The sequence below is a fragment of the Haliotis rufescens genome, unplaced genomic scaffold, assembly GCF_023055435.1.
Source record: "Haliotis rufescens isolate VD_foot unplaced genomic scaffold, xgHalRufe1.0.p SCAF_33, whole genome shotgun sequence".
NCBI classification, from domain to species: domain Eukaryota; kingdom Metazoa; phylum Mollusca; class Gastropoda; order Lepetellida; family Haliotidae; genus Haliotis; species Haliotis rufescens.
Window position 1 is genome coordinate 4,935,513 of NW_025964035.1, and position 23,423 is coordinate 4,958,935.

Consider the following 23,423-nt stretch of genomic DNA (forward strand, 5'->3'; position numbering starts at 1 on the left):
TTTAACCACTAGGCTACCCGGCCGCGCTGTTTTCAACTTAAGAAACAACTGATACAAACTTCCATCCTTCTTTATTCAGGGTATCATTTACAAATGAGATACACTTCATTTAAAATACACAGAGAGATGGCCTGTACAATAACACTGTGACTGTGTATCCAGTCCAGAGTCTGACACAGAATGGACACTTTCAATTACTTGGAGTCTTGTAGACAAAAGTGAGTGAGTGAGTATGGTTTTACAACGCTTTTAACAATATTCCAGCAATAGCACGGCGGGGGACACCAGAAATGGGCTTCACACATTGTACCCATGTCGGGAATCGAACCCAGGTCTTCGGCGTGATGAGCAAATGCTTTAACCACTAGGCTACCCGACCCCCCGTTTTCAACTTAAGAAACAACTGATACAAACTTCCATCCTTCTTTATTCAGGGTATCATTTACAAATGACATACACTTCATTTAAAATACACAGAGAGATGGCCTGTACAATAACACTGACTGTGTATCCAGACCAGAGAGTCTGACACAGAATGGACACTTTCAATTACTTGGAGTCTTGTAGACAAAAGTGAGTGAGTGAGTATGGTTTTACAACGCTTTTAACAATATTCCAGCAATAGCACGGCGGGGGACACCAGAAATGGGCTTCACACATTGTACCCATGTCGGGAATTGAACCTGGGTTTTCGGCATGACGAGCAAACGCTTTAACCACTAGGCTACCAGACTGCCCCTCTTGTAGACAAAAAAGTGATAAAGAATGAGTCTCTTGTGAATGGCCTCCAGTCCAGTAGAAACTGACAAGTAGTTTTCTCCTGAAATCAAGTTATTTTTCTCCTAAAATCTTGTTATTTTACTTAAGCCACTTGTCTGAAATGAGCTGTGGACTAGTTGGACAACAGAAATGGGGTCTATCAAGGAACCTGCGAGTAGGTACAGTGCTGGCAGACCAACAGTTGTAAGCTAAATCTGTAATTTGAACCAATGACTGGTTGTACACAAAACACACAGATATTGACCCGTCACCTCCATACAAAGAGCAAATCAACCTTGTGGGATGATCTTTATTCAGAACAGACATGAACTATAAAAATTTATGGCAATCAAAGCCAACATGCACAGGGCAGCCTAATTTGTTTTTTATATTCATTATCAAAAGGGGTTCCCAAGTATCAAGGTTGTGACAATGCATACCACAGATTGGGAACCAAATAATCACCTAACATCCACTTTCCAAACTCAATTCTGAGAAGCTATTGTCATAAACCATTGGAAAGATCAACATCTCAACAGGATTACCTACAGTGAGTGAGTATGGTTTTATGCCGCTTTTAGCACTATTCCAGCAATATCACAGCGGGGGACACCAGAAATGGGCTTCACACATTGTACCCTTGTGGGAATCAAACCTGGGTCTTCCGCGTGACGAGTGAACGCTTTAACCACTAGGCTACCCGACCGCCCTGATTACCTACAGTGCATTGAAGATAATACAAACATGCGTAATGTCAACAGGGTCATGTAACAGTAACAAGAATCTTAACTGTTTCAGGACGATGATGTGGAGTATCTTAAAACAAACAAGTAGCAACGGTCATGAGCTCATGAATAATTGTTATGAAGTATGCAGTTATATTTACCCTCATACACCCTGTGTATATTTTACCAATGGCCCCGGTGGAACCCACCCTTTTTCAAAATCCTTGATCCACCCCTGAGTAGTATGCTTGTACTTGAAAAATATCAAATACATTTTCACTGTCAGCCCCATGAACGAAGTGACAAAATTCTACAAACTATTTTTGATAATTTCCTAAATGTTGCAAAAACAATTACAATGATTCAAAACTGGAAATGAATCTCGCTGTGTTTCTTTCATAACCCCTGAGCCCAAACATATTGACAACAATCCACTTCATCCAGCCTGACCTTAAGGTCTTTCATTCAATGATTCTTCCGAAATGGCAAACCAAGCCTCAGGGATTTATCTAGGAAGAAGCTTGGCAGGTTAATCGGGACAAGCTTGTAACACTGTTCAAAAATGATTTTTTTACTGTCCTTATTTTCATAAATCACACGGAATTGGGTAACTTTATATTCAAATTGGGAATTTGAACTGTCATTTGTTGCAGCCTTGGTGACTGTGAGCAAGTCTAGATAAACCCCTAAAGCCACATGAACCTGTTCCTGTACTTGTCTGGTCAAGTTAAATGTGGCTTCACATGGCCTGTTGTCATGTCCATTAGTATTTCAATCCAAGGGAGATAATTCATCATTCTTGACGCAGACCTCGTTCAGTGACTCTCGCCTTTCTTCCCCGCAACCTGGAAAAGAATTGTCAAATATCTGATTTTATTATTGTTTGTTTGTTGATTGTTTATATCATCATTGGGCTGTTGGGGACAAATTCTAACCCGGAATCCCCATGGGGTCTGAGTCAATCTCATTAAAATCAGATCTTAGTTCTCGCTACCGCTAAACAAAGATCTGAAGACATCCCATTAGGGGTCATGTCAGAACGACCTCTCATCCGACCAATCAGTGCGTTGCTTACCAGATTATGAAAGTGACAGTTGGAATGTGATTTCTAATAATGCAATCTCGAAAACTTTAACATTGGTATTCCGAACGATAGTTACGGGTTTAACGACTGAATCCTTACAATCTAAACCATCTATTAGCCATTCAAGAATGTTTTTTTGTTCAGGTTTCAAATTTGTACCGGTAATCGAGAATTTGTCAAAATATTTTTTTCAAGAGTAGTCGCCAATTTGAAATTTGTGCCGTAAAGCAAGAGAAAGCTGCCTTCTGATTGGTCATTCTATTGGTTGGTCAAAGTTTGCGGTCTGACGTGACCCGTAATGGGATGTCCTCAGATCTTTGTTTAGTGGTAACGAGAACTAAGATCTGGTTTTAATGAGATTTTGTCTGAGTAGACAAGAGCTGCGGCGACAGCAATGCTTACCCGCTTAAAGTCTGACATGTTGGTTGCCTGCACGGGACTGCCGATGATACCCAGGTAGTCAATCTGCGTTGTCTCCGCGTCACCGAGGTTATCTTTGATAAAAACCTGCATATGGATAAATAGATTATTAGCGGAGTGTGGTCCTGTATCACAAACATCATTTGTCATCCAAAACTGTCTCCCACAGGAGTTATTGCTTGGGTGAGATGAAGCATGAAATTGCATCACAATGCTTTGCAGACCATTGTGACCTCACTGTTACCATGACGTCACAATCAAATGACATCACTATTGGCTCTGCTACTGAAGCTGTCAGCTGTACTTTTTACACTGAAGACACTGCTTATTACTGTCTACAAACTGAAAAAGTTGGAAGAATGATGTTGGATGATATAGAGAATCTCACTCTTTTCATGTCAAATATATCAACACGAGTTGACAAAAGTGGAAAACCTCCAAGGCTTGCAGATATCTAATTCATCTGTAAATGTTCATCAATAATAGTTTTAATGGACTCATGGCTTAGACCGGTGTCTTCCTCAATTTCAGCACTGGTAATACGTCTATCTGATGGTATAAGTTTTTCTATCCTTTTTATTGAATCTTCATTGATGGAAGTTGAGGGACGTCCAGACCTAGGGTCATCATCAAGGCTTGTTCTCCCAGCCTTAAACATAGCTGCCCAACGTTTAACAGTGGTATAGCTAGGGCACTTATCCCCATACACTTGTGACATGCTGTCATGAACTTCTTGGGGAGTACTTTTCTCCAAAGTCAAAAACTTGATGACTGCTTGGTACTCGTTCTGTTCCTTTTCTGTGTCCATTTGGACCCCTATCATGTTCAACTGGCTGTCACGAATATACAAACGGCCTCAACAGACCAAATACACATGCAATGAACGACTCAAACAATGTACTACATTGACTATGACTTTGTTATGGCCCAGAGTTGAAAGTTAGTCTGGTTTAGAACGTCTTGACCAGCCCTCGTAAGACCAGCACAGGTTCCTGGGGACTAATTCCATCCTGGAATCCTCAGGGTGTGGAGATGAGATTTACCGGTAGCAAGAAAATTATTTCAATATGTAATTAGGGACAAGAATATTTTATGATTATTGGCATAGTATTAATACTCAGCAGTATGAGTGAATAAATTAGTGAGTATTCCAGTCACATCAGGAAGGCACATAAATAGATGTTTGTTGTTTAACGCCGCACTCAGCAATATTCCAGCTATATGACAGCGGTATGTAAATAATCAAGTCTGGACCAGACAAGCTAGTGATTGACATCATGAGCATCTATCAATTGGGATACGATGACATGCATCAACCAAGTCAGTGAGCCTGACCATCCGATCCTGTTAGTCGCCTCTTACAACAAGCAAAGGTTGCTGAAGAACTATTCTTTCACGGATCTTCACCGGTCACATAACAAAGAACACAAATACCTACTGTGATGTTCTGTACATTCTGGAATTTAACATAGCGAAGCTGGACAAGAGCGCCTTCCTTGACATCTTCAGGTGTAAGTCTGCAACACAGAGTGGGTGGTTGAGTAAGTGGTTGAGCCAGTGAGTGGTTGAGCGAGCGAGTGGTTGAGTGAGTGGTTGAGTGGTTGAGTGAGTGAGTGAGTGAGTGAGTGGTTGAATGAGTGAGCGATGAAAATTTTATATCCATTAGATCAAATTAATTATTTGGGGGTGTCACGATAAATCAAAATATCGATATATTGTTATTGGTAAGCACTTAAAGTCAATAAATCGATTGTTAAAACAGTTTCCAATCAATAGTATCTATTTCAGGTAGGAATATCGATAGTTTCAATTGTATTTACCATATCAATAAAATACATGCAATGCTGTTCAATTTTGGTTTTCTTTTGATCATGAGTGGTAGTAATTTACACATGGTAATGGGGAAGTTTCTTTTTCTTAAAAAATAAAGGTAAAGAAAAAACAAATGAGTCATATCTCAAACTTTACTTGTTATTTGTTGTCATGGTTATCACATTCAAAGGAAACTTCAGTTCCAAGGTTTAATTCAACTCTAAAATCCATCTAAAATGATACACTGAAAACTATCAATAGTTATCGCAATAGTTGCTTGCAATATCAATAGTTATCGCAATAGTGATTTCCAGACCAATAGTCACCCCTATCAATTATGTAGTGTAAGTATATATCAGATGACTGTTAGTTGTAGCAGATTGAAGTCAGTGTTTGAAAACTAATAAACAGCCTTCAGGACCAACAAACATTAGAACCTGCAGGCCCTCCTTTAAAAAACTGCAGCTTTGTGAAAAATAATTTGACAAGGAAGTTATGATTGAAGCGTGCATAACATGTTGCGTGTTTTGGTGACCAACAGTTTCTACTACACCAAATCAGAACCCGTTGGGACAGTGCGGCCTTCAGTGCAGATTGAGAGATATCTGCAGGCTGTGATTGGACGATATTGTGTAAGATTTTTATGTCTTTTAAATGTACATCCATCCAGTTATTAAAACTGACCATGATTTTCTATATTTAGTCCTGTCTTTTACAACACTATGACTTATGCTGAATGTGACCGCAGCTATTTTCAAGTAGGTGATATTTGGTGCGGAACTGGGGGTGGTGTGTTTAGCTTCCCGTACTCCGAAAAGGAGCTGGCTAAGCTAGTCATTTATTTTTTTATATTGCTGCTCTAAGGCCAAACTGTGCACACACGTACAGGTAATAGCTGCTGAATGCTTAGTTATTTAAAAAAAAATATAACGTTACTACAGACGTCTATGGGAAAACATTTGGTAGTGTGTAACCTGTAGGGCTACTCAACACCTCGTAAATTAGAGTGACCTCCCTTAGTTGTTAATCATGTTAAAAGTCCAAGCTCATTCGTCACCTATTGCCCCTTTCCGTAACCTGCAAGAAGACTCATCCCCCTATCGATGAATGTTATGTGCGAAAATACGACAAACCAATCAGAATGCGCATATGATTTCAAGTTCTTCATCAAAGAATCCCTCAGAAATAATTTTTGATTTTATATATGTCTTGCATCTAAAAATATATCCAAGACACAGTTAAATGTATTCAATCATACTGTGTAATTCCGCATGTCCCAATGTGCTCTAACTTGCATCTGAAATATATATAATATATTGGGAAATATATGTAAACCATTACGCAAAGAGTTGACAAATGTTTTAGGTATGCCCGCTTGCGTTAAGACGGAACCCGGTTGCAAAAATGGCAATGAGAGGGGCACGAGTCGCTATTCGGCTTGTCCCGGAATAACACGAGTTGGTCACGTATGAGTCCACGCTCTGTCCCGGGTTTCCCACCTTCGTCACTTACATGAATTTCTGTACAGGTTCCATGGAGTCGGCAGCATCAAAGTCAAGTGTGGTTGGTTGGTTGATGAACAGTTTTATTGTTTTGGGCGCATTTTCTGAAATAGAATCACACAAACATGTTATCCAGGAACCATGGATCCCTTCAGTGAGTGAGATGTGATTGTCGGCAATTTGAAGAGTATTCCGATTGTATCACAGTGTGTCAGCTTAAAGTGGGAGAAAAGCCCGAAGTGATGCAGGTCTTTGACATTTATCACTAGAATCGGGCCGAAGAAGCCGGAAACATAATTGGGGCGAACTGGGTATCAAACCCACGATCATAGGTCCAAGGGATGCAACTCTTAAATCAAATTGTGGTGCCTTTGACAACGATCCCTTCAGATTCTATCATGAATTTGGTCAATCACAATCACATGCTGTGTGTTCATTTCCACACTGAAAAAAAACCAAGTTTCTTTATTTTCTAAATAAATCCGAACTGTGATGGTCAACAGCAACCCACGCTTGTCGTAAGAGGCAACTAACAGGATCAGGTGGTCAGACTTGCTGACTTGATTGATGCATGTCATCGATCCCAATTGCATGGATTGATGTTCATAATGTCAATCACTGGATTGTCTAGTCCAGACTTGATTATTTACCGACCGCCGTCATTATAGCTGGAATATTGCTGAGTGCGGCGTTAGACAACAAACAAACACCCAAGTCAGCGAGCTTGACCACCTGATCCCGTTAGTTGCCTCTTACGACAAGCATAGTTGGCTTTTTACGGCAAGCATGGGTTGCTGAAGACCTATTCTACCCCGGTTCTTCATGGGTCTCCAGTTGCAATAAGCGAGACAGAGCCCTATTGTGCATTATTCCCTGCGGTAGAGTATAAGTATAGACGGTGCCTGCACACCACAGCAAATATAGATGTGTCAGAGCTAAGGATAAGCTTTTGGTTACTGGGGTATTTTACCCAGGGGTTTCATTTTGACTGGGTATCCACAATTCTTAGGGGGTATTCCAACTTTTTCTACCCACGTCTCTTGACATTTGGGTATTTTAACTTAAAACCTGTTTCATCCCTGAAAATAATTTAGAACTATGTAGATAGTAGTGAACCTCTCCGTGAAGCCATTTCAGTTTGCAAAACCTAGCATTGTAAGAAAGGCCCTTTTTTTAAATACCAATCAGCGACTTTTAAGATACAACATGTACATTGGCATGATATGCTTTTCAATTGGCATCTATCAGTATTTTTTTCTCACAAGCTTTTCCAAATGCAACTGTTGGTAAGAGAAGTTTGCGATCGGCTGATACACAATCTTTTTATCTGAGAGTTGTAATATACGCAACTGTTTTATCTAATAGTTATCTAATAGTTCATAATGTATTTATAGTTTTTGCTGTGCATTTGATATGCTAGGATTTGATTTGTCTGCGAATCTCAGTTTATTTAATGCATAATTTATGCAAAGACGCAGCTTATCTTGAGCTCTGGATGTGCAAAACTATTCGGGCACTTAAGCTGAAAAGATTACATAGGGTAATTAAACACAGAGCTGTTATCCTATTGGGGAGGGAAAGGACAAATCATGCATATTTGTACACGAGGATCTCAAAATATATTGAGTTATGGCAATTTATTTTGTGTATGTTATGCTAATAAGCAGCTTATCTGGAGCGCTGTAAAGCTGATGATATACTGTTAAAGATCACACTTCACTTGTCAGTGACTGATAATTTGATAATTGGTTTCTTCAGTTATTCTTTATTTCCGACAAGGTCTCGTCCCTGCCCGGTTCCTATGGAGTGGATATGATCTTCACGCAGTGAGATATGTTAATGAAGTTGATACCACTGTGAGTGAGTGAGTTTGGTTTTACACCGCTTTTAGCAGTATTCCAGCAATATCAAGGCCGGGGACACCAGAAATGGGCTTCACACACTGTACCCATGTCGGGAATCGAACTCGGTGAGACGAATGAACGCTTTAGCCACTGGGTTACCCGTCCGCCCCGTACATTAAAACAGAGCTCCAGATAAGTTTTTGGTGTTGTGGGTATTTTACCCATGCATTTTAAAATCATTGGGTATCAGTAATTCTATCTGGATATTCAAATTTCTGTAACCCACTAGTTTTTACACATTTGGGTATTTAAGTTAAATATTTAACAACACTATTCCTCTAGTCCCTGCAAACCGGTGTCATGTGGGTTAGAGAGCTTTATAGGACTCACAAATACCACAATACTTCCACAAGAAAGTGTGATGGCAAATGATCATGATGTAACTGTCATCGTGGAGTTTGGCAAGGTTGACAGAATGCCCGTTTATAATTTCAAAATAAGTTGCTGATTCGCTAATCAAATACGCAGGGTTACTTCACAATATTTTGATGATACGCACAAGTTTTATTTTTGTAGCGTATCTGTAATGTTCGTTGCGTTTTTGATACGCTTGGATTTTATTTTACTGCGTATTTCTGCATTTCTGATACGCAGCTTATCTGGAGCTCTGTTAAAACAAGCCAAGGACTTCCTACCTGCTGGCCCATTCACCTTGAGAGAGTGAAGCTTCACTGGCTGGGAGAAGGCCAAGCTAATGATGAGCTGCAACAGAGAGGATGAAAGTGTTCCACTGCCATCACCCACTTGTGTATGGATATACAGGTCAATTGTTAGTTTCTTGTTTCAGTGCCATCACCCACTTGTGTATGGATATACAGGTCAATTGTTAGTTTCTTGTTTCAGTGCCATCACCCACTTGTGTATGGATATACAGGTCAATTGTTAGTTTCTTGTTTCAGTGCCATCACCCACTTGTGTATGGATATACAGGTCAATTGTTAGTTTGTTCCACTGCCATCACCCACTTGTGTATGGATATACAGGTCAATTGTTAGTTTGTTCCACTGCCATCACCCACTTGTGTATGGATATACAGGTCAATTGTTAGTTTCTTGTTTCAGTGCCATCACCCACTTGTGTATGGATATACAGGTCAATTGTTAGTTTCTTGTTTCAGTGCCATCACCCACTTGTGTATGGATATACAGGTCAATTGTTAGTTTCTTGTTTCAGTGCCATCACCCACTTGTGTATGGATATACAGGTCAATTGTTAGTTTCTTGTTTCAGTGCCATCACCCACTTGTGTATGGATATACAGGTCAATTGTTAGTTTCTTGTTTCAGTGCCATCACCCACTTGTGTATGGATATACAGGTCAATTGTTAGTTTCTTGTGACAGTGCCATCACCCACTTGTGTATGGATATACAGGTCAATTGTTAGTTTCTTGTTTCAGTGCCATGCTCAGCAAAATTCGAGTAAATATTCGAGTCTGGACCAGACAATGCAGTGATTGATATCATGAGCAACGATTCAAGCAGTTCCCAATCCATTAAGTCCCCATTGTGATTACCTGACAGGTCTTCAGCAACCCATGCTTGCCCTAAAAGGTGACTATGCTTGTCGTAAGAGGCGACTAATGGGATGGATGATCAGGCTCACTGACTTGGTTGATGCATGTCATCGTATACCAAATGCCTGAATCGATGCTAATGATGTCAATCACTGGATTGTCTGGTCCAGATTCGATTATATTTACCTACCGCCATCATATAGCTGGAATATTGCTGAGTGTGGGGTTAAACAAAACAAACAAAAAGATTTAAAAAAATATATAAAACAAAATTGGATATTTTCAAATAAATTGTACATTCAGATACTTATCATATGTCACACTATGCATTTCTTTTTTCTTCTTCGATCCTATGTGGACACAGAGTTTCCAGCTTCTAAAAAACAATTCACCTGAACACATCCCAGCATCACCATGGTCACCATGGTCACCTCCCAAACAAATGATTCATGCATGTAATCCTGTGCCAAACTACCACATTGATGTCCAGCTGTATCAGAGGTGAGAGGAACAGAGCTGCACCAACCAGTGAGATTCCGACAGTTTCACAGCCAAAGGCAATGCTTGTCGTAGGACCCCAGCCCCCTACCCCAGCCCATGGTTGATGTGTCAAGGTAGAGTGAGTGAGTGAGTGAGTATGGTTTTACGCCACTTTTAGCAATATTCCAGCAATATCACGGCGGGGGACACCAGAAATGGGCTTCACACTTTGTACCCATGTCGGGAATCGAACCTGGGTCTTCGGCATGACGAGTGAACGCTTTAACCACTAGGCTACCCGACCGCCCCAGTCAAGGTAGAGGTGGACTGAAGCAGGCTGGAAAGGAACCAGAATGAGAGTTGAGCTGGTCGCAACAGCAGGAATCACGAATCCGTTTGTTGCTGTATGACCTTGGTGTCTGCCTGCTCAACATGCTCAAGAGAGTCAAAGTTCAGTTCCGGGTCAAGAGGCTGGTCCCTGTCATCCCAAGAAGCAGGGAGTAACTGCATAGATGGCGGAGTGGTTCAGCAGATCTCACTGAGGTAACGTCAAAGACCAACGACAATAAGCTGGGGAAGATCAGTGACTGTCCTTTCGGTAAAGTCAGGTAATTTGGGCATCTTGGGCTAGAGAGAGTCCAGTAAAAGTACAGATAAGACGACAGGTATGGATATCCCTATCAGGAGTCTATGTGAGTGGGAAAACCTTCCCGGGGGGCCTGAATAAGGGCTGTATCGATGAACATCCCAACCTTGAGAGTCCTGACGACAATGTTGGTAGTCCCAAAAGATAGAGCACTCCCAAGTGCACTCCCATAGGAGCCAGTGTAGCTATAACACAGGAAGCAAGCAGAGGAGCAGTCATCTCCATGAAGCATAGTGGCAGGACGAGACGACTGGGTAAAATCGGTGTGGTATTGTCGATCTTCGAGTGCTAAAACAATGTGCGGTCACCCTATCCTGAATGTCTATAATCGATTCTGCCCATTTGAAGCTGAATGCTGGACAGTGGAGTGCCGAGGCTTGGAACCGTGATTGGAAACCGCGATCCCAAAGAGGTTGGTGAGTAGCTGATTGATCTCCTTGAGGACTGTAAGCTGTACTCAAGGAGTCAGAACGATCATCCGAATGAGATGCCACGAGCAAGGGAACAGTCGAAGGAGTGACAGCAATCGTTACACCGGAGGGAGCTGTGGCCAGGACCATACTGGTATCTGAGGTGACCAGCGCCATTGTAATAGACAATGACCCAGGACCTAAGCGTGGTATAAAAATGGCTGCGCTATGACAGGGAGTCCATTGAGAAAAATAGACCAAAACATATTCTCTATTGACAAAACACGACATCTTCCCGAGGTAAGCGTGTTCACTAGCCTATATTAAAGCCTAGTTTCTACCCTTGCCTCATCAAGCCCACTTTTCTTGGCTCGACCCTGGCGCCACTTCGCGTAGATCACGAGTTGTGCCCCTTGTAATGAAAACACAATATCCAATCAGATCGCTGTTCTTATCTTGTGTAGCTTCACAAAGATGGCGACTACAATAGGGGAACAGATAACGATGTTGGATGTTGATTTTGTTAAACGTTCTCTGATTGGACTATCAATATGTGCGATAGTCCAATCATAGCACAGGAAAGTGGGCTTGATGTTGCAAGGGTGGAAGAAACAAGACTTTGATAAAAAGGCTAGTGGACACTCTTGCCTTGGGAAGATGGACAGATACAGGAAGCACATGATCAGGTTATGTAGGTGACCATGGTCATGCGTGATGTATTCGGGTGGAAACTCTGTTCAAGCATCAAAGAAGAAAGAAGACATGCATAGTGAGTCATAGGATAAGTTTAAAATTCAGAATCATGACCTTTATTGGAAACAGGAAAATACAAACTTAAAATATCGGTATGGAACACACCAGGCATATTCAAATCCCTGAAAAGGAGCCCTTTTTTCTGTCATGGTCGAAAATATTGGTATGAAGGAGTGAACTTTTAATTAACTATGGGCAAGGCTGTGGCCAAATTACTGAGTGCGGTGTCAAACAACAAACAAACAAACAAACAAACAGAACAAAAGCTTGTTTCTCAAGTACCTGTTCATCCACATCTGACTCCAAGTAACCTCCTTTCTGGGAGAGGGCGTGGGCAAGGGGGTGGTCATCAGATTCATTCAGACACTCGCATCCAGCCTTGGTGATGAGGGTGGACAGATCCATCTGGAACATCATCATCATCATCATCATCATCACAATAATGTGTCCTTGTATTGCGCTAGTCTCCACACAATGTACTCAAAGCACTAATATTATAATAATAATAATCATCATCATCATCATCATCACAATAATGTGTCCTTGTATTGCGCTAGTCTCCACACAATGTGCTCAAAGCACTAATATTATAATAATAATAATCATCATCATCATCATCATCACAATAATGTGTCCTTGTATTGCGCTAGTCTCCACACAATGTACTCAAAGCACTAATATTATAATAATAATAATCATCATCATCATCATCATCACAATAATGTGTCCTTGTATTGCGCTAGTCTCCACACAATGTGCTCAAAGCACTAATATTATAATAATAATAATCATCATCATAATAATGTGTACTTATATTGCGAGAGCCTCCACAGACTGTGCTCAAAGCACTAATATTATATATACTGCAGGTTCTTCTCAATCGTTTCTTGCAATTGGGATATGCTGACATGAATCAGCCAAGTCAACCACCCGATCCCGTAAGTCGCCTCTTACAACAAGCATGGGTTGCTGAAGACCTATTCTACCCCGGGTCTTCACGAGTGGTTTCATCCTTATATCGAAGAGAACAAATTATGAACTACGGAGATGAAATGTTTTGCATCAATAATTGACTTACGCTTTGTTATTTGTTAACGTATTATTAGACCCGTGAAGATCCGGGGTAGAATAGGTCTTCAGCAAGCCATGCTTGTCATAAGAGGTGACTAACGGGATCAGGTGGTCAGGCTCGCTGACTTGGTTGATGCATGTAAATCTATGGGAGTTAGCGATTAAAACTGTGAGCCTGTGCCTCCTCCTCTTTATCTTTGTATTGGTTGTTTGTTTGTGTAACGCTGCACACAGCAATATTCCACCTACATCATGTATATGACGGTGATCAGTAAATAATCAAATCTGGACCAGACAATCCAGTGACTGACATCACAAGCATCGATTTACACAAACGGGATACAATGACATGCATCAACCAAGTCAGCGAGCCTGACCACCCGATCCCATTAGTCGCCTCTTACGACAAGCATAGTCGCCTCTTAGGACAAGCATGGGTTGCTGAAGAAAAATTCGAACCCGGATCTTCACGGGTATCATCCTTGAGTGAATATGGTATTATGCCACTTTATCCTAGCAATACCACAAGGGACTCAATCTTCACATATTGTATCCACGTGGGGAATTAAACCCTGGCCTTCAGGTTGACAAGAGAACGCATTAACCACTTGGCCACCCCACTGTCACTTATTGAGTGAATATAAAATGTTTCAACTGACATGTCCTTTGACGATGACCTCCTCCTCCCCTTCATCTTCCTCCCCATACCACTTCTTTATCTTCTCCTCCAGGGCCTTGGGGTCAGCTCCCTTCTGGGTGTCGATCCTCACCTTGTTCCGGTAGAACATGAATGTTGGCATGGCGGACACGCCTTGTGTCTGAGCCGTTTCCTGGACAACACAAGTGATAAATGGATTCATTGGATGTTTAGTTGGATGATTGATTGATTTGGTATTGGCCCGACCTATTTTTTGCAATTTATTGCAATACTGATTCATGTAGTGCGATACGTACTACAATATACTGCATACGTTCAGAACTTCTTTCATCTGTGATTTGCTATGAATAAAAAAACCTTTCCCCGCAACCTTTTGACAACTTTGCAATCGTCATATTACATTATATATAGGAAGCTGGTCACAAATAGCTTCGCTTTTTCAATTTCTGTATATCATAATTTTGATTCGAATTTTCACTTACGATTTGTAAATTTTGCCAAAAGATATAATGCATAATGATTTAGAAAAGCGATATACCGATATTATTTTAAATGCATTATGATAATTATTCATTAGTATTTCATATTGTGGTATACTGGCAATCCTGTGCACTTCAATCAAAGGAATCAGTTGCAAATTTCTGGATATCATATTTTTTATTCGGATTTTCACTTACGCTTTCACACCATGAGCATCAATCAACGCAATTGGGATACGATGACATGCATCAACCAAGTCACTGCACCTGACGACCCGATCCCATAAGTCGCCTCTTAAGACAAGCATAGTCGCCTTTTATGGCAATCATGGGTTGCTGAAGACCTGTTCTATCCCTGATCTTCATGGTAAACATTGCCAACAAGATATTATGCACGATGATTTTGAAAAACGCAATATACCAATATTTTTAATTAAATTATAATATGATAGCTTTAGGAACCAACCATTAAACATTCTGGGGAATTGAAAAAGAATATTTTTTCGATCATTGGAAGGGCCAATTGTTTTTACTGGAGCATGTCAAGCAAATAATTCATAATCAAAACACTTTTTACAGTACATTCTGTAATAAATATTTTTTCAACATCAGGCTCCACTCCCCCCATCTCCCACCCCCCATCGAAATTCAAATGGTAAGTCCCCAACTGACATTTTGCTTCTACTTACCTGACACTGATCAACGTCAATTTTAAGGAAGACTGCATTGGGATAGTTGGAACTCAGCTCCTGGAACACTGGCGCTATCCTCTGACACGGACCACACCTGCAACAGGGGGGAGATGGTTGGTAGGGGTGACTGTTAGTCTGGAAATCACTATTACGATAACTATTGATATTGAAAGAAACTATTGCGATAACTATCGATATTGCAGGCAACTGTTGCGATAAATATCAATACTTTTCAGTGTATCATTTTAGATGGATTTTAGAGTTGAATTAAACCTTGGAACTGAAGTTTCCTTTGAATGTGATAACCATAACAACAAATAACAAGAGTTTGCCACTAACGTGGCTAATGGTTTATGAGTTATGCTCCGGAATGAACCCTACCCTTCCAGAACCTAAGTCTATCTTGTTGCCATGGAAACGTAAAAAATAAAAATTTCTAAAATTTCTTAATAGCAAAAAGCACCAGTTTAGCATGTACCTGACAGACCTGCAAAGTTTGATGAAAAAATATTGAACGGTTTATGAGTTATGCTCCGGAAACGTACCCTACCCTCACAGAACCTAAGTCCATCTTGTTGCCATGGAAACGTAAAAAAATTTTTTTTTAAATTTTGCAATAGCAAAAGGCACCAGTTCAGCATGTACCTGACAGACCTGCAAAGTTTGATGAAAAAATATTGAACGGTTTATTAGTTATGCTCCGGAAATGAAACGTGACGGACGGAGCCCGTTTCTATATCCCCGTTGGGCGGGGGATAAAAAGTAAAGTTTGAGATATGACCGATTTGTTTTTTCTTTATCTTTATTTTTTAAGAAAAAGAAACTTCCACATTACCATTACCATACCAAATCGACACTATTGATCAGAAACTGATTTAACAATCGATTTATTGACTTTAAGTGCTTACCAATGGCAATATAAATATATTGATATTTCGATTTATCGTGACACCCCTAATAGTTGGGTTCAACATCGCATTGGGTTAGTCAGTTGATACTTAAAGCCAATATCTGCAATATGTCACATCGTGACTTGAACAAGTTATGCATTTATATTATATAAATACTGTTATCAATGGACAGTACAACAACTAGTAACATCATGAATATATCACAGTTTTCACTTTAAAACTAGTTTTAGAAATTAGAACATAAAAAAACACTATTACAGCATATACAGACAACACAATATAAAAATGGGCTGTGTATCCACATTTAAGTTGGACTTACGGAGTGAGTGAGTGAATATGGTTTTACGCCGCTTTTAGCAATATTCCAGCAATATCACGGCGGGGGACACCAGAAATGGGCTTCACACATTGTACCCATGTCGGGAATCGAACCCGGGTCTTCGGCGTGACGAGCGAACGCTTTAACCACTAGGCTACCCGACCGCCCCTGGACTTACGGAACATCTGCTACCTGCATGGTTACCAAGCAGGATTTACACCATCACTTTAGCATTGTTAGAGCGATTGTTGACAAGATTAGCCATAGATTATACATACAAATATTAATTTGCAGTTTAAAACAGTGAAGTGTACACAATGTACAGCTTTTCCATTGTATGAGAGGTTGCGAAGTGATGTTTATAAGTGTAAGAACGACACATTTTGACTGTCTTCTTGAAATGATGAAAACACTGACGGACTACTTCCACATTCTTGGGGAAACACCTGGGAATTCCCTAGCACGAATAAATATACAAGCGTTGTTTCTGAGCATTTAGACCCGTTTAATCTTGAACACAGCGTTTCAGTATACATTGAGATAAGTCAGATTTGGTTGGTTGGTTTATTGTTTAACGCTGCACTCAGAAATATTCCAGCTATATGACGGCCGTCTGTAAATAATCGAGTCTGGACCAGACACTCCAGTGATTGACATCATGACCATCGATCCACACATTTGGGATCGATGACATGCATCAACCAAGTCAGCAAGCCTGACCACCCGATCCTGTTAGTCGCCTTTTATTGCAAGCATGGGTTGCTGAAGACCCCGGAATCTTCACAGGTTAAGTGAGAGAATTTGACTGTGTAATCGTTCACGACTATCCTTGCTACCACCAATCCTAGTGAACAAAAAGAAGAAATGCAAATCAAAACTATCGTGGTATCGACTCGATTTGTGTCTAGAATGACAGTGTCAGTCTACAGGAATCTATGAATTTACCTTAGTATCTATTTGACACATCTTTATAATCGCCTTTAAATGATCAGTCAATAATTGATCAGTGATTATTGTCACATGTGACCACCACAACGGGCATAAACATGGCCTAATGAGACTATTGACCAAACAGTTGAATTCCGGAACGGATGACCATAAACCGAAGTAATCGATGATAGGTTGTCCGCGTAACCACGCACATAGTGGATGTCTGAAACGTAGCCTTTAGCGAGAAACGTACGAATGTTTTCATTCATGATTCAATCAGAATAAGTTCGTCTTGTTTCACAGTCACTAGTCAGCTTACCACGTAGCGAAGAAATCCGCTACAACTAGTTTCGATCCAGCACTTGTAAGTTCTTGTTGAAACTGGGGGTCCTCCGCGACAATCTTGTAGTTTGTAGTCATGATCACTGTAACAAATTACCTATAGCGTCGGAGAAAATGACTAAGCTCAAAACAAATGTGGAGGGGAAAAGGGAGATAATTTTGATGTATTTCCTGTAGGGGAGTTAACTCTTCGTACGAATAACGCCAAAACGGACCAGCGCCAAAACGGTCAAGCAAGCCGCTAAATATTTTGTCAAAATGGATGATAATATGTATAGACTTGGTGTAGTCCTAATTTTGTTTGTTTGTTGTTTAACGCCGCACTCAGCAATATTCAAGCTATATGACGATTATCTGTAAATAATCGAGTCTTTACCAGACAATCCAGTGATTGACACCATGAGCATCGATCCACGCAATTGGGATCCGATGACATGCATCAACCAAGTCAGGGAGCCACAAAGAATATTCGGATTGCGTCCAGAGTTAAAAAGTTATAATAATACGGATGACAACTCCAAATATTTTGATTATTTTACTTTTTAATTTTAAACACAGTTCTTGTTAGGAAGCCTTTGTCTTCTATGACTCGACATTACTGTTCGTGTTGTTCCTAAAATAATCGAAAACCAATAAATATTGAACAGCTAACGTTGATTTTTTTAAAACTAGAGCAAATACAGTCATTTCGATGCATCGCCAGACTCGACAATCTAGTGATTGACATCATGAACACATTTCTACGCAATTGAGATGCGATGACATGCATCATCCATGTCAGCGAGCCTGACCACCCGATCCCGTTACTCGCCTCTTACGACAAACATAGTCGCCTTTTACGGTAAGCATGGGTTGCTGAAGATCTAGTCTGCCCGCATCTTCACGGGTCTAAAAACCTCCTCCTCGGTTAGGACATTAAGATGTCTTTACAAATTGAAACCACTTGTTAAAATACATGTACATTGTATCTGGGGGATTTGCTTTTGATACTGAAGTGTACTTTTGCACTGAAAATAAACCTGTTCCATAGTTTGTCCATAGGTTTGAATACGATGGGAGAATCTTAAGTCATGATGGTAGATCTGGAAAGGAGGACGGTGTTGACAGAAAACGATCCCCTGGTGTCAATCTCATTAAAATCAGATCTTAGTTCTCGCCCTCGGTATCGCTAAACAAAGCTTTGCGACAGCGGGAACTTAGATCTGATTTTAATGAGATTGACATGGCGCCGGTGTATTACGCCTATACACAGAAGTAGCTATTCCCGAGGAAAACATGACTCATTGACAAGGTCCAGTGCCTCTCCTCACAGATTTGTAATGCAATAGTCCCATTTCCGTCCACCTACAGCTCAACCTACTTTTGTAGCATTACCTCTGGAGTCCTGCTCGATATCATCTTTCATTCGGGTGTCAAATAGAGGTGACGTCACTCGAGAGCAGCCAAATATACAGACGAGGGAGTGACGGTCAGGCCTTTTGTCAAGGACTTATTTCTTGTTCGAAAATAAGGTGTGCGAGGACACTACTGTAGGACTACATCGAGGTGTACAGGTACACACAGGAGAACTTGTGACGATAAAAGACAGTCTAAGGTATGTATGGTGTTTAATTTCAGCTAAATGTGTATTGCAAAATAGTGATTCGTGAGTCATTAGGAAATTAACACTTAAATACTTTTTAACATAAGGTTGAAATATCAGGGAGCTGTGCTCCAGTGACCAGGGCCCTGTTCCACAAAGCGATCGCAGCTCTACGACTGTCATAAGCCTATATTAAAAAATGGGAGTAACGATCATCTTAGTGCTAAGATCGCTTAGTGAAACGGGACCCTGGATGGCATTAAACAAGAATAAAGTGATAATGAAAACGTGATAACAGGTTCCCAGGTTTATTAATAACACCTAATAGGCGACAATATAAATATAAAGGATCACACACCTAATGTATTCTGACAATGATCACTAGTAGTATATAGTGAGGGCGCAGACGCTGGTTTTGGTTGAGGGAGGTTGAGTGAAAATAGGGAAGGTGATTGGCTGATCCAAGTCACGTGATCGGATAGGATGACTCATGCATCAACAGCGCGTCGGGAAAGGGCGGGGAATGAAAGGTGTGTGTTTATAAGACAGAAAAGAATTCGTAAGTAAACAACAGTAAAGGGTATTCAATAGAGCTATGCGTATGGCGTGCTGCCCTGAATAGACAAGCAGCCCAGTTTGAATTGAGCGCGCTTGACAACTCACGTGACCACGTCGTTTCAAATTGTTTATTGGTCGTAATGGTTTCGTTAATTTCAGGCGTTAGTAGAAATTACAATTAGTGTACAACTCACGTAGTCGTTTCAAATTGACCGCGCTCGCGAGAGCGTGCGATCTGGTTTGATGAATGCAGGGTGTGTGTTGAAAGTACGACCATACCGCAATAGAGACGGGTTATGTCAACACGATATACGCCGGGTAATGTAGGTAGGGAAAAAAAATGTACGTCTAGCTGGATCAAATTCATCTTGTACTTTCTACACGTTGTACACCATGAACGTTAGACAACCTGTATAGAAAAAAATATAGACAAAATAGATAAGACTTCACAATCAGCAAGCTAGCAGTGTCGTTTAATTACATTTAGCGCGCAAGAACGAGGTAGTCACGTCACCCTGCATTGACTATAACGCTGAAGGCAGCCGGATTTCGAATCACCCGGCGCTGCGTACTATTGTGAACCATTTGTAAAGAATTATTCAGCCCTGTCCCGACTTGCATAGTTGATGTTTCAATGCTAGCTTTTCCATTAAACGCGATGACAAATAAGCCCTACGGTTTGAGTTTTAACCGTGTAACATGATGTGCACAGTTTTACTTCAGAACGTGCTATTTTGAAAATAGATAGAAAACTGATAAGTACATGTACCAGTGTGACGGCACGAAGCTAGGTTTGTTGGGAAAGTGATGGAAGCAATCTATAGGACATTTTCATGTTTACAATACTCACCCTTAATTCGAAGAGAGAACAGAGTTTATCATGGAAAATTGTTTGACGAGGAAAATGTTTTATTGGAATATATGTCGAAGTAGGTTTATTCATAGCTAATGTATAGCAGAGAGACTAAGCGACCGACCGCCCATAACAATGTCAACATACCCCGGCCTTAGAATTAATGTCAACATACCAGCCTCGCCTGAAGCTTCCCATTCATAAATTGTGTGAGCAGTGTCCCGTATTCATGATATGTCAGGGAAGATGTGTTGTACATTTGTTATTTTTAAAGGGAGTTATTTCAGAGAGGCGGGACTGACAAACTGATCCCCGTCAGTCGCCGATAAGCATGGGTTACTGGGCCTGCTGCCTGTGGAAGCCAAAGGTGAAGACCATCAAGGATTATTTACCAGTGTGTATTGTAAAACCAAATTAAAATACACATACTGATCGCTTTTTTAACATACTCACAAGTGTGCTGTGGAGAAAAGAGTGTCTTCCAAGATTCCCTGCACGTGTAAGACAGTATAAACTCTACAGTAGTGTAGCCCGAAAAACAGTTTTACTCTCGCCAGCAAACGTATTGGACGTGAACAACATGAAGAAAGAATCAGAGATTAGACTTGACCCTAGAGATATATTTAGGAAGACTACGTTGAGAAAATCACAACAGAGAAAGAAACCACAAGCAGCCAAGAAGTCGACGCTGAAGACAAAGAAGAGACAGGTAACACCTAAAATGAAAACGATGACAACCAAACAGGTATCGAAGACAACACCCCAACCCGTGAAAATACAACATGTGTCGGAGGTGAAGGCTGTGGTGGAACAGGCACTTGCTGCCTTGAAGCGTCAACAGAGTCAAGGGTATAAAAGAAAGCTTCATACCCTCTAATCGCACACCGTATTGGATCACCATGGGGGTTGCCACCTGTCCGGACTGTGAAAAAATGTTTTCAAGGAGAGATGTCATGTTACGACACAGGAGAAACAAACATAGCATACCGCCGCCGTTACAAGCCAACCCGCCGCTGCAAGTCCACCCGCCATTACAAGCCCACCCGCTAACGCTGCCGCTGCTGCGTCGAGCCAACCCGCTGTTACAAGCACATGCGCCGCCGCCATCGCAAATCCACTCGTGGCTGCCTCATTTACCATGTATATCTGATCTTCGAGAACAATTCAAGTTCCTGATTCCCTCAAATGCGCTCGTTGTGGGACCCAGTGGTTGTGGAAAGTCTGTGTTTACCTCTCATGTTCTCCGGCATGGCCTGATCCAGCCCCAACCTACCCGCATCGTTTGGTGTTATACTCAATGGCAGCCATTATATAAGGACCTCACTGAGCAACTGCCTCAGCTGACCTTTGTAATCTTGGACGAGGATTACTTTGATGCTCGTCAACAGAACGTGTTGGTCCTGGATGATTTCCTGGCCGAAGCAAAGCACGACAAGCGTATTTTGCGGCTGTTTACTCAAACCTCACATCACAAGAATGTATTGATCTTTCTCTTGATACAAAATCTGTTTCCGAGAGGTAAGGAATCGAGAGACATTGCTTTGAACGCGCATTATGTCACCCTGTTTCATTCCCCCATAGATAAACAGCAAATCAAACGCTTGGCTTGTAGAATTTTCCCCGAACATATGGATCACTTTATGGCTATATATGAAAAGGTTACTGAAACACCCTATGGACAACTCACCATCGATCTAAAACCTACCACCAAAGATAAGGATCGACTGCATGTTAACCTCATAAATGAGGAAAACAGGAGAACAACAGCACAGTCTGAACCTGATCTTTGGTGGTAGGTTTTAGATCGATGGTGAGTTGTCCATAGGGTGTTTCAGTAACCTTTTCATACATAGGCATAAAGTGATCCATATGTTCGGGGAAAACTCTACGAGCGAAGCGTTTGATTTGCTGTTTATCTATGGGGGAATGAAACAGGGTGACATAATGCGCGTTCAAAGCAATGTCTCTCGATTCCTTACCTCTCGGAAACAGATTTTGTATCAAGAGAAAGATCAATACATTCTTGTGATGTGAGGTTTGAGTAAACAGCCGCGAAATACGCTTGTCGTGCTTTGCTTCGTCCAGGGATTCATCCAGGACCAACACGTTCTGTTGACAAGCATCAAAGTAATCCTCGTCCAAGATATCGCAGGGAATTCCTTTTACAAAGGTCAGCTGAGGCAGTTGCTCAGTGAGGTCCTTATATAATGGCTGCCATTGAGTATAACACCAAACGATGCGGGTAGGTTGGGGCTGGATCAGGCCATGCCGGAGAACATGAGAGGTAAACACAGACTTTCCACAACCACTGGGTCCCACAACGAGCGCATTTGAGGGAATCAGGAACTTGAATTGTTCTCGAAGATCAGATATACATGGTAAATGAGGCAGCCACGAGTGGATTTGCGATGGCAGCGGCGCATGTGCTTGTAACGGCGGGTTGGCTCGACGCAGCGGCGGCAGCGGTTGGACTTGCGTCGGCGGCGTTAGCGGGTGGGCTTGTAATGGTGGGTGGACTTGCAGCGGCGGGTGGGCTTGTAACGGCGGCGGTATGCTATGTTTGTTTCTCCTGTGTCGTAACATGACATCTCTCCTTGAAAACATTTTTTCACAGTCCGGACAGGTGGCAACCCCCATGGTGATCCAATACGGTGTGCGATTAGAGGGTATGAAGCTTTCTTTTATACCCTTGACTCTGTTGACGCTTCAAGGCAGCAAGTGCCCGTTCCACCACAGCCTTCACCTCCGACACATGTTGTATTTTCACGGGTTGGGGTGTTGTCTTCGATACCTGTTTGGTTGTCATCGTTTTCATTTTAGGTGTTACCTGTCTCTTCTTTGTCTTCAGCGTCGACTTCTTGGCTGCTTGTGGTTTCTTTCTCTGTTGTGATTTTCTCAACGTAGTCTTCCTAAATATATCTCTAGGGTCAAGTCTAATCTCTGATTCTTTCTTCATGTTGTTCACGTCCAATACGTTTGCTGGCGAGAGTAAAACTGTTTTTCGGGCTACACTACTGTA

The 23,423-nt window shown here is 41.3% G+C and overlaps 2 protein-coding genes across 3 annotated transcripts in view; one reads left to right on the plus strand and one right to left on the minus strand.

The window, feature by feature from the left end:
* Nucleotides 1-54: 54 nt before the first annotated feature.
* On the minus strand, nt 55-17,577 carry LOC124150312 (thioredoxin-like protein 1). Its single transcript, XM_048380807.1, has 9 exons — nt 17,389-17,577; nt 14,907-15,003; nt 13,740-13,910; nt 12,292-12,414; nt 8,842-8,908; nt 6,313-6,406; nt 4,427-4,505; nt 2,971-3,075; nt 55-2,329 (listed from the first exon to the last, which is right to left on the minus strand). The coding sequence occupies exons 1-9, from the start codon at nt 17,487-17,489 to the stop codon at nt 2,300-2,302; spliced, it is 867 nt and encodes a 288-aa protein (XP_048236764.1). The 5' UTR covers nt 17,490-17,577; the 3' UTR covers nt 55-2,299.
* Nucleotides 17,578-18,716: 1,139 nt separating this feature from the next.
* The window catches only part of LOC124150307 (GTPase IMAP family member 7-like), a 30,019-nt gene continuing 25,312 nt past the window's right edge, over nt 18,717-23,423 (plus strand). The window contains exon 1 of one of the 2 annotated variants that reach the window (XM_048380804.1): nt 18,717-19,005. The gene's annotated coding sequence lies outside the window, so the exon portion shown is untranslated. The remainder of the gene's footprint in view (nt 19,006-23,423) is intronic. The other variant, XM_048380803.1, reaches the window with a different exon arrangement.